The 12,743-nt window shown below is 37.7% G+C and overlaps 1 protein-coding gene across 5 annotated transcripts in view; it reads left to right on the plus strand.

The window, feature by feature from the left end:
• Positions 1-12,743, plus strand: part of MORC3 (MORC family CW-type zinc finger 3) — a 61,263-nt gene extending 48,520 nt beyond the window's left edge. For all 5 annotated transcript variants that reach the window (XM_045002439.1, XM_045002440.1, XM_045002441.1 and 2 more), the window contains 4 exons: positions 931-1,118; positions 2,096-2,927; positions 7,931-8,094; positions 10,577-12,743. In XM_045002439.1, the coding sequence (XP_044858374.1) occupies positions 931-1,118; positions 2,096-2,927; positions 7,931-8,094; positions 10,577-10,730 (1,338 nt within the window). In that variant the 3' untranslated portion in view covers positions 10,731-12,743. The remainder of the gene's footprint in view (positions 1-930; positions 1,119-2,095; positions 2,928-7,930; positions 8,095-10,576) is intronic.

The raw sequence follows: 12,743 nt of genomic DNA on the forward strand, positions 1-12,743 counted from the left end.
AAAACAGTTACAAGATCACGTTATATAGTTAACAAAGCTTTATTAATGAGTTATTGGTTTTGCTTATTTAATGGCTATAGTACTTTTGTTGCTATCTACTGTCAGAGTGCTTGATTGTTTCCACAGCATCTGTTAGCAAAATAGTGATTTCAAACAGTCTAGTTCCTGTGCCAGTCCTGTTAAGTTTCTTTCAGTGCCCCTCCCCCTCCCCCAGCACTCTTACACATTAAAGTATACATTTTTGTCTAGAAAGTCCTTTTAATGGTGTTTAAGCATATTTTACCTCTTTTTAGTGAGCACAGTTCTTTATGGTAACTGCACATTGGTAAAATTTAACACAGACGCGTACAAAGATGTTCAGTTTATTTATATTATTTCCTTAACAGGTCTTAACCATAAACCATTTGAACCTGTTTCCAGTCTAGGACATTTTAATCTTTATTTCCAAAACTGCACCATGTGGTTTTTGTGTTTACTCCCTTAGTAACATGTATTTTTACATCACAGCTAAACAGAACTTTTGAATAGGATTTCAGTGGTTGGATGTTTTATAGTGTTTTTGAATGGGCACTGCACCATTCAAAGTAGCTCCATCATCCATAAATATAATGTATTAAAAGAAAACAGAATATAAATGGCACTTCTGAATAAGATTTGGTGGTTGGGCTACAACAGTCAGCTTGGGGTTGTTTGTTCTAATGGGAACAGGGGTTTTCAACCAGAGGCTCATGACCATCCTGCCCTTCTCATATTGGTAAATGCAAGGCAGGTTTCCAGCTGTATGTGAAGGTGGCCCAAGTATGGGACATGTTGTGAACTTATGTAATAAGGTACATAGTTCCTCCAAATTTAGATTTCAAGTACCCTTCCTACCTTCAAGGTGTCTATAACTTCTGTGCTTAGTCTAATTAAATATTGCTTTTTCTACAGGTTAATAATGAAATGTATTTTAAAACACCTTCTGTCTCTTCAATCAAAAATGCATTGTCATCTATGAGTAGAAAGGAGAGTGCTCTAAGATCACACTTAACAGAAGCCTTAAACACTTCTGTTACAAGATCTATAAACACTTCAAACAATAGATTAGTATCTTCACCTCATTTGGATCCTGAGAACAGGTGAGTGAATAAGTGCAAAGTAGCTTTCCCTTCATCTCAGGAATAAATAATTTGCAGATGAAAGTAATTATGGTGTTTGTAATATGTCAGTTGCCAGGTTGTGACAGCCATAATGACTGATGTGTTATCTGAGCTAGTATGATAGCTGTCAGACATTAGATCAGATGCTTTCTGAAGAGTGAAAGCAAATGTAGGAAGATTGATTACCTATTTCTCTTAGTCAGGAAAGACTGCTTTGTGTTAGCTGTCTTTCCAGTATATTTTTCCAAAGAAGCTTCCATTGCTGGTAACCTTTTATTATATTGTCACTTCTTGGTCCAAGTTTATTAGTCTGTTTCATGATATAGTGTGAAAACAAGTCAATTGCTAAGTTACTATAAAAATAATGCTTGATATGTACCCTGACTGACTAGTGATATGTAGTTTTTTCTTAGCATAACATTCTTTCTAGTCAGAACCTCTCTGCTGACATCTGTTCCATTCAAGAACATCTTTCTCTTGACTTAGCCTGTCTTTCTGCTAATTACCTGTAATTCTGATTTAGTTAACTAAAGATGCTGTTGCTTCCATTGTCCCAAATAGCCTTGGATGAATCCTTTTCATTCAGTCCAGCCATGAAACCTGATCTCTCCTAATGTTCTTAACTGTACCAAGCACAACCAACAGTCTCACTAGAATAGATAAGCAGAAAGACATCCTCTCATTCACTGTGTATAGTGTCAGTTCACTCAATGTCCAGTTTTCAGGAGCACTCCAAAATGGTAGGATTTACGACTCCTAAAGTTGACTTCAAAATTTAGAAATTAAAAAGTGCAGATGATTGTCTAGAATCACCAGGTCAGTCCAACAAATGTGTACTTTATTTTCATAAGCACTGTTCACACAAATTTGGAATTACACAGTTGGGAAAATAGGAATTATTTTGAATAATATAGTACTTTGCACTAGCTGATTTATTTCATTTCTTCCCTCCCCAGCCTTAAACGGAAGATTTCTGGTTATTCACCTATTACTTTAAAGACACCACGATTAAATAACCACACATTTGACAATCACACTGAAGATGACGATGATGAGGACGTCATCATCTTAGAGGAGAGCAGTACTCCAAAGCCTGCAGCAGACTATGATGTTACAATAGTAAAAACTGAGCATATTAACATGGAACAAGGCAGCATGCAAGAGGAGCCTTGTGGTGCAGCTAGTTCAGAAGATAAATATGAGCAGTGGACTGCATCAACTCAAACTGAGATCCCAAGTTTAGTTGTTAAAAAGGAAGAAGTAGAAGATAATATAGATATGCAGTTACCCCGATCAACTTTGGAAACAAGCCAAGAAGAAATCATCAGTGCTTCTGAGATTTCTTCTGTGGATTTTAGCATCAAATTAAATGAACTAAGAAATCAGCTGCAAGTAGCAAACCAAGAAAAAGAAAATTACCGAAAACAGTGTGAAATGTTAATCAACCAGATGAAAATACTAGAGCAGAAGATACTAGAAATGAATGATAACTATGTGAAAAAGGAAATGTGTCATCAGTCAACTGAGACTATTATATTCCCAGATGACAAACTAGAAAATTTTAAAGAGAAAAGTCCAGAAGAAGTGGCTATTTTATATGAGCAGGCCTTAAAAGAGATGGAAAAGCTAAAGGAACAGTGTAGTACTTTGCTAAACTTAAAAACAGAATGCAGCAAATGTTCTAACAATGAAAATAAAAGTGATGTGGATGAAATTGCTGTGCAACTTGATGATGTCTTCAGACAACTGGACAAATGCAATACTGAGAGAGATCAATATAAAAGTGAGGTATGTTTGTTAATATGGTTTATGGCAAGGTAAAGTGAATATACAGGATCTGTCTTTTTTTTTTTTTTTTTTTTTAAACTAGCTACAAAATTATTCACCAAGGCCTTGATCTTGTAATGAGCTCCATCCACAGAACTCCCTATGGCATCAGTGGGGCTCCTTATGAGCAAAGAGAACAGAAACATCGAGTACACTGCAGGATCAGGGTAAAAATTTGTGGATGCAATTGCACATACAAATTATCATAATTATCCAGATGCAAATCAGTTAATTGGAAATAAATTAGGATTATCTCATTAGCTGACATCTCCTGTGTATATGCTAGATCTTGATTTGTTGTAAATTTCTAGAGATGTGAATACCTTTTTGTTATTTTTTTAGTATACTGTTGCCTCTTTCAAAAATTCAAGTACGAATATTTTTTTCAAATAGTATTGTGTGTTCAAGTAACACAACTAATAAAAACTGCTAGAAAAGATACCAAGCATTGAATTGGCATAGATTTACTCTAACTTCTCTTTAGAAGTGATCCCTCCAGAGTAAGCTTGAGACACCCTGATAGACAAATATACAGGAGTTCTCGTTGCTTTTGGGTAGTTCATTATTTGTTTCCGTTAATAAACAGAATAGATACCACTGGAGACTACGTCTGCCATCTTTTAACTTCACTTCTCAACTCCTTTTCCCATTTACATGAGGTCGGAGGTGCCTATGATTCTTCACTATTCCTTACAGTCCATGGCACAGGTTCTTAGGTTTTGGAGTTCCAGTCCTTTTCTCTTCAAACTTCTCTTGACAGTCTTTCCATTGTGTCCTCTGTCTTCCATGTCCTTTCTTGCTGTCCTCTTTCTCCCATGCTTTCTTTGCTATCACTGAGAGTCCCAAATTAATCTTCCCCCTAATTTATTCCATGTGCACTCTGTTTACTCTGCTTGCCTGCCATTCTCTTCACTATATTATTTTCTATTATCCACTGCCAAATCAGAGCAGGCAGGGACAGACAAATGCAGTGAACACTCTTCCTTTCAGTTTGTGAATTAATTGCAAGTTCCACAGTACTCCTGCCTTTTTCACTGCCATCCATGCTCACTGTGGTGTTCTTTTCAGTTCTCCAGATCTTGGTCCAGGGGCCTGAAATATACTTCCCAAGCATACAGATTTTTTCTTCTCTCCAGAAACTTCAGTCAGCAGCTCTTCTGTCACTCTTCCTTACTTGCATAATTGGTCTTTTGTGTTTACCTTCAAACTATGATCTTCAAACACAGATGCCTACTCTGATACCATATTTACCAGTTCCTCTTTGCTGTCAGCCAAAAGGGCCAGATGGTCAGCATAGATTACCTTTCTCTATCTCCACAGGTTTGGTACTCCTATTACTTAACTCCATAACTAGGATGAAGAAAAGTGGACTCAGCACACTGCTTTGTCTGACTCCCACTGCTGCCTCAGAACTCTCTGAAATTCCATGTATTGTTACCACCTTAGCTCTTGACCCTCAATAAAGTTTCTCTATCATATCCTTTTCTGAAGTCCCCGTCCCATCGATTTCAATACTGTAAACAATGCAGAATCAAGTCATATGCTTTGTCAAGATCAATAAATGCTACATAGCAGTTACACCCTCCGTTTATAATTCTTTCAAACTTCTGTCTTGTAAATATAATGTCTGTAGTATTCCTTTCCTTCTTAAATCTCTTCTCCTATATTTTCCTCCACCTTGCACCAAAACCTTACCTCCAAAACTCTTTCAAGGACTTTGAGTCTGATTTAACGGCGTGATGCCCAATAAGTATTTGGATTATTTGCATCACCCGTGCCCTCCCAGAGAGGCATAATCTATCCCATTCTCCAGTTAAGTAGGATCCCAGCAAACATAGTAATGTATGAAGCGAGTATCTGCCTTGATCATATCAACGGTTATCTCATCTTCACTTGCTGCCTCACTTTTCTTCATCTTATTCAGAGCTTTTACCTCCTCTACAGAGATCAATCCTCTTTGAGGCTTTTCCATAATTGTTGGAGGTGCTTGCAGTTGCAATTCTCTTCTTGTTTAACAGCCTTTGGAAATATTTTTTCCATATCTCTACCACACCTTTAGGGTTAGTCATCACACAGTTCCCATCCTTCATGCAGAAAGCTCTATCTTGTGTTTCATTTGTTCATCTTTTTTGCCAACCCGTCTGACGAAGTGGGTATTCACCCACGAAAGCTTATGCTCCAATACATCTGTTAGTCTATAAGGTACCACAGGACCCTTAGTCTGGATCTGTAAAAAGCAACAAACACGGCTACCCCTCTGATACTTTCTTGACATCATCTTCCTCCAGCTTTCTGTATAATTCCTCTTCAGCTTCCATTCTCACCTTAACTGCCTTTTTTGCATGTTGTGTGCTTTTATTATTCTCATCCCAACCTGCTTTCTCAGACTCTTTAATTCTTTGTTTTTAATTACTTGTTATCCAAAAGGACCCTATCTTACCACTTGTTCTGCCACATTACCTTCACTGCCTTAATGAAATGGGCAGGGATGGTGTCTGTAGCCTCTGTTTGCCAGAAGCTGGGAATGGGCAACAGGGGATGGATCACTTGATGATCACCTGTTCTATTCATTCCCTCTGGGTCACCTGGATTTGGCCACTGTCTGAGGGCAGGATACTGGGCTAAATGGACCTTTGCTCTGACCCAGTATGGCTGTTCTTATGTTCTTAAACTTTCTTAATTCTCCTTCCACTCACTTCACTGTCTTTGGCAATGCATGAAAACCTTCCTTTACTGTTTAGCAAACTTCCTTTCTGCCCCCTTACATAACTAACTACTAGTGCAATTTCTTCCTCAATTTCATTCTTTCCTGTGTTCTCAGGTTATACATTTTAGCTATTAGTACTTGTTATACTGAGTGCATATGTGGCAGAACAACCTTTGTCCTTCACCATTTTCATATGTTCTCTTACCAAAATATAGTCTACCTGGGCTTTGCTTTTTCCACTGTAATATATCCTCATATGGGATTCTTTTTTAAAAAACAAAACAGTATTCACCACTGAACTCCCATTAAACACCACTTAACCCAGTTCTCTCCTTCTCAATTATTTTACCAAAGCCAAATTTACCCACCACTACTTCTGTTGGGCTCCCTTCACCAACATGATTGCTGGTTGCTAACAAGGTGTCACTTTCAACCATAACCACCAACTTTCCAGCTCATTTCTAAAGTTCTTCCTCTCTTCCATAGGTCTGCCTGATTTGTGGAGCAAACTTTGACATCAAACAACCCTATTCTCTATCATCAACCGTACTATCATTAATCATTTCCCTCTTCTTTCTACACTCATGACATCAGTGATCTGAGCTCATGATAGCTACCCCATTCATTTTTTTCTCCAAACCAAAAAAACTTTAAATCCATCTTTCAAAATTATACTTCTGCCTCTACACCATGTAGTTGCCTGCAGATATTGTATATGGATTTTCTTTCTAGCCATTGCCTCTACCAGCTCTCCTGACCTACCCTTAAGTGAACCTACATTCCAAGTCGCTGTTCTCAGGACTTGGCCAATTTGTCGCTGTTGCCTAGAAAAGAGTGTCGGTTACATGTTTTAAATACTTGCATTCAAAGAACACACCAAGAACCTAGGAGCTAAGTAGCCCACTCATGGCTGACCCTGCTGTGGTTTTAATTTGGAGTTGACCTTCTCCTAGATCAGCTGCCATCCAAAGCCTCTGACACCCAATCTGGCATCGTTGTGAGGAGTAAAATTTTCATTTTGGAGAGAAACCATTAGTATTTTAAAACTGTTCTAAACAAAATTGCTATATGTACATGTGTTATGGAAATTGATCAGTTTTGGTAATTTGTCTCCATCTTTTTCAAAATATTTTTTAGAGGAGAGTATCTATATTCTGCCATTTTTTGCTCACCAAGAATGAGCTAAAACCAAGAAAATGACAGTTTCTAAAATTAGCTAACAGCGTTTTTTGGAATTTACACAGGATGGATAAATTAGTTTTTAAAAGATCAATTATTTAAATGTTGGTAGTTATTTCCCTATCTTATAGTATTAAATTGCTAATGTGGATGTTTTGTATGTTTCTTTAGCTTTCTAATCGTTCATAGAATTTCAGATTTTATAGATTGCGCCCTTCCAAGTTTCAGATTTAAAATGCTCATCTATGCTGAAAAAGTCAAGAGCCTCATTAATAGCCTTAATCTGAAAACACACACATACAGAATTGATAAGTAAATTGCCCATGCTGTTTGTGTACTCAACTCCACTTTTTGATGTATTGAACTTCCACAAGTCAAGAAAGCTGAACTGCTTTGACCAGTCTATACTCAACCATCAGGGTTTGCAGTGTGAAATCAATGGAACTTATGCTCCTAAATAAGTTAAGTGCTTTTGAAAATTCAACTGTTAGGTGCCTAAATTAGCTTTAAGTGCCTAACTTTAGGCTTCTGTTTTTGAAAATTTTGGCATATGTAAAGTATGTTCACTAATATATTGAGTCTTAACTTCTGATTGTTAATATTGAAGCAATTTGTTTTGAATGGAAAGATTTTATGGCACTAAGACTTTTTAATAACTACAATTTTAACCTCTGATACCACAAACACTTGTGCACACTCATGTTGGTTTCAAGCAGATGAGCAGTCACATTGAAGAAAATCTGATGATATTAATGTGAGCAGAATTGCATACCTGCTTAAGTGTTTGCAGGATCATGGTTTTAATTTTCAATATTTTGTTTTCCTTTAGCAATTTTGTAAAATACAGATGATACCCAACCAGTAGTGACATTTTTAGAAAGCATAATTTAGTTTATTAATTTTAATTCATTGCAGTAAAACGCATTTTCAGATTAGTTTTTTAAAGCATCAGTAAACTTTTAAAAATCAAGTGATTTGAACATTAGTTAAGCCAATGATTTAAATCACCTTATTTTTAAATTACGCCACCTTGACTTCAGAAGTATAAAATTAACTTACTTTGATTTACCTGTCTCAGATTGAACTGCTGGAAATGGAAAAAACTCAAATTGGTTTTCAGTGCGAAGAGCTTAAAAGAGAAGTTGCACAGTTAAAAGCTACAATTCCTCAAGTGGTAGCATGTGCAAATGATTCCACAGCCAGTAACATTGAAGATCCTGTCAGTTATTCTGATGAAGAAAGGTATCACTTTTCTTTCTTTTAGACCAGAAATTTGCCTGGAATAGCCTATCAAGCTTGTACCTTAAAACCCTGTCAAAGTTCATGATTGATTCTGTAAACTTTTATGACTTTCTGAATCTTCACTGCCCCTTTCTTTCCCCGCTAATGTTCACAATTTATCTTCCAAAAAATATTTCAGATTAGTTTATGTATAATATGGTCCAGATTGCAAGTGTTAAAAGAATCTAAATGTGTAGTTTGTCTGAAAATCCTAAAAAAATAAAATAAAAATAGAAGAAATAAGGTTTCTCTTTATTCAGGTAGAACAATGGCTTTTTATTGGTGTTAACAGCTTGCTTACTTACCGCTATACAACGCACAGAAGACATTGTCCATTTTCTGACAATTTTTCTCATTTTTACTCCAAATGTATATTAGCACAGATCTAGACTACAAAATTAAGTCAATGTAAGTTATGTTGACCTACAGCCAGCGCAGTAATTAAATCAGCTGTTCATGTCCACACTACCCTCCTTGTGCCAATGATTTGCGTCCTCACCAGGAGCGCATGTATCGACTTAAGTGGGGGCATTGCAGGGGGCTGACAGGCAGAGCCCCACCACTGCAGGGTTGACAGTTGGTGCAGGGCTGACTGTGGGAACCCTCTGCCCTAGGGCTGTAGGTTTCGGTGGGGCTGGCGCTGATGGCACTGGCTGGCCCCACGTGAAGGGGATTATGGTAGGCTGCCTGCCCTATACGGAGGTGATGGGGCAGGGCTGATGCCACCAGCATGCCCCATGTGGAGGCGACAGGGGAGGGCTGGGGAGGCTGGCCCGGCTGAGGCTAATGGTATCCAGCTAGTGGTTGGCCCTATGCAGGAGGGGCAGTGCTGGGGCTGTTGGCACGGGCTGGATTGTTCTGCCCCGTGAGGGAGGGAGCGGCTGGGGCTGCTGGCACCAGCTGGCGGCCAGTGCCATCAGCCCCACCACCCCTGCATGGGGCCGGTGCCATCAGCCTCACTCCTGCTTGCCCCTACTTGGGGCTGGGGCGGCTGGCCCCATGTGGGGGCAGCGAAGCTGGGGCTGATGGCGCTGGCTGGCTCCATGCAAGGGCAAAAGGGCTCAGGCTGTCAAAAGCAGCAACAGGTGATGTAAGCAACTTAACTACATCGACCTAAGCGCACTCTTTTGCACACGGAGGTGAAGTTATTAAGTCAGCGTAGTGGATGAGTTACTGTAGTATAGATGCGTAACAAAATTAGGTCAACGTAAGCTTCCTTATGTTGACCTAACTCTGTAGTGTAGACTAGGCCTTAAATGTTCTTTATGGATTACTGACACCCTTCCTCAAATGTTACTGCAAATTGTAGTAATAGATTGAGTTACCATTCCATACAAGTCTGTTCAGAGTTGTCACCGCTAGCCCGATCTCTAGTGTTAGGTTTGAGCTGTAGCTGCATCAGTTGTGATCGTTCCTCTGTCTGCCACCATTTTCTTTGCTGTTGGCCTCCAACTTTAATGTCTCGTACTCCCTGGAAGGATTTGCGGATTATTTGAATTTGTTGCACTAGTGGCCACCCACAAATCAGCATCCATTTTGCTGATAAGTCCCAGCCTAACCTGGAAGGAAATGCAGGCAGAAGGAAGAAAGATAAAAAGGATGGTTGAGTTGGAAGTAATTTTGAGCAGCAAAGAGGCATGGGGTGAGAAAATGAACACAGGAAAGCAAGAATAAGAGAAGGAACACACAAAATAAACAGGAGGAGGAAAGGAAAGTAGGAAAGAGGCTGAAGCAGAAAAAAAAACCCTGTAGAGTGTAACAGAGAAATATAGCTAAAACGTAGCTTTACACACCTATTGTAGCTTTATTTTTAAAGTAGTTCTTGGACAAATTAATTTCTCTTTCCAGCTAGTATTTCCCCTCCTCCTCTTGTCTGTCTCTAGAGGTGGCTTTCAGTGTGTGCCTCACACTTGGGCCAGATATGCCATGCCCTATCATGTTTCTGCATGTACTTCCAATTTTTAATACTTTGGAATTGTTTTGAGAAAGCAAAATGGAGATTGCAGTAAGGTATCTGGGTCAGTATTTGGATTTGTGCTACCCAAACAAATAAACACAATCTCTTTCATTTTGCTTCAAAAGAGCCCCTATTTTGTGGCGAGGAGAATGGAACCAAGTTCTGCCCTTAGTGTTTGTTTAAAACGGAATGAGCATGTAATCCTCCAGCACAGGAACTGTGGTGCTCAAACCTTGGAAAAACTGGTCCAGCTAGATCCTTGCCTTGAGTTACTTCATAGATTACTTTAAATTAAATTTCATCATGTCTTATGTTGGCTGATGTTTTTCTTTGTAAAACTCAGATTTGCAGAACCTTCTCTTTTCAGTAAGGCAGTCACATTGTTTATAAAGTTCAATATAAAATGTTATGGACTGTAATTTCAGAATTTATCTGCACTCTATATATAAAATCTTCCTTAATATGATCAACATTATCTCCTTACAGCCTGAAACTGCGATCCCTCCGAGTTAACGTTGGACAGCTACTGGCCATAATTATGCCTGATTTAGATTTGCAGCAAGTTAATTATGATGTTGATATAGTTGATGAAATTTTAGGACAAGTTGTGGAACAAATGCATGAAATCACCACTACTTAATATCCTTTACTGAAGACATTAAGATACTTGCTGAATCTTCCACTATATTGTATGGTTTCCAAGTTGTAAAGACTGGTTTTGTTTTTGTTTGAGTAATTTAGATATAAATCCAGTGTAAAATATATATACTGTGTGCACTCAGGTGTCACAAATACTGTGGGTACTTTTCACGTACCTTTAACTTTCTCCTTAAAGGAACAGTCAACATTGACAGGCCGTGGATGTACCTAACTTATTAAGAATTTTGTTTTAAAAATAAATGTAATTAAACTTGCAAATATTTTCTATTACTTTGGAGTCTTAAGCAGTTTTTACCGAGCTTTTCATTTTGCTTTTAACTTTTGTATTCTCAGTGATCCTTAAATGTATTTGTTCCCCCAAAACTAAACTTACCCTCTCTGATCCCCCTCCGAAAACAAACCACAAAAGCATTGTTGTAAATATCAGTATTCTGCTTGTAAACAATAATGAAACAGGCAAGTTTTGTGCATTTGCCTTTACTTATGATCAAATATAGTTGGTACATGAAATGTTTGGGCTATGGTCCCTGGTAGCAATATGGGTTGTTGGGGGTTTTTTGTACAACAAGGGTCTGATCCTGACAAGTGCTAATACCTGCAGTTCCCACCAAAGCCAGTGGGAATTGCAGATGCTCATACCACTCAGACGCATACTGCTGTGGTACTAACCACAAGTAGGCATAGTTTTGGTATGTGCTGTGTAAGCTTATTCATGTATCTCAATACTGACCTGAAATGCTACCATTTTAATACTACCCCCTTGAGTGAAGACTGCGAATCATGTTAAATTGAATAGTGGTTTTGTGATGTTGGCAAATACATAATAGGGACAAGATGTCCTAAAATAAAAAACCTCAGAACACTGAATTGTTGCAATATTGATTACTGACTCTGCCATAGAAACCCCCCTTTGTTAGCTTTGTTGAAATGACACTACTGTAATCAATGTCTCCTAATTTAGCTTCCCATGAAAATACCTATAATGCAGCATGCTGTATGATTACAATGGGCTACTCAGTTTTAGAGGAATTATGTAATTAAAAGGGCATTTAAGTTAGATACTTTTAAAAGCAAATTAATTACCTTATTTATGGTGGTAATGACCAATGAGTTTATTAAAGCTGAAAACTTAAATCTAATTTGCTTTCACTGTTTATGCTGTTTTCAATTTTGCACATTTTTTATGGACAAAAAATGGGCTAGTCCTTTTGTTTCTAGTCTCTTAACTGGTTCTCCTGTATCAGCACAGCGCTGCAATATCTGCAAAACAGGTGAATGTTTAAATTTGAGTGCGGAGGACAAATATGGGGATAGTGATGCTCCTTCAAACCATCTTTTTTTTTCCCAGCCAAGAGAGGTATCCTTCTCATTTGACTAGTGCGAAACAAAAATTGTTTCAATTAAAACCTTTAAAACAATCATGAAAACATCCCTTTAATTTTAAACATTAATGTGAAACATCTGTTTCTACAAAACCTACATTTTTTGGCTTAAGCAACCTTACTATTCTGTTTAAATTAGGTTGCATTCCCTTAGTTGTACTATGCTAGTCTGTTTAGCGTAAGAGTATCTTGAATACCTGATCTAGTATTATGCTAGTAGGGATAAAGAAATACTATTGTGCTTATAATGGCTAAATTTAATGTTTAATTTTGAACAGGTAGCTGAAATATGGCTTAGGTATATGAACATGGTTAATTTTTGATAAACTGGTGTGCAATTTTTCATTTTGTCTGTCATTGTTTATTTATTTTCTCAGTGTTTTGTCCAGATACTTCTGTAGTTGAATTTATTATAGATGACTGGTAAAATGTCTATATTGAAAATTAAAAATTTATACTGTACATTTAAATTTTGAGGAACAGCGGGTAAATGGAAGTAAGTTTACTTGTTAAAGTACATAGATGTATTTTTTTGTAAAAAACACATTCTGGTTTTCTGTCAGATCAAAACTTTTAACTGGTCAATAAAAAATTAATTTTGTTTTAAATAA

Source organism: Mauremys mutica, chromosome 1, assembly GCF_020497125.1.
Source record: "Mauremys mutica isolate MM-2020 ecotype Southern chromosome 1, ASM2049712v1, whole genome shotgun sequence".
NCBI classification, from domain to species: domain Eukaryota; kingdom Metazoa; phylum Chordata; order Testudines; family Geoemydidae; genus Mauremys; species Mauremys mutica.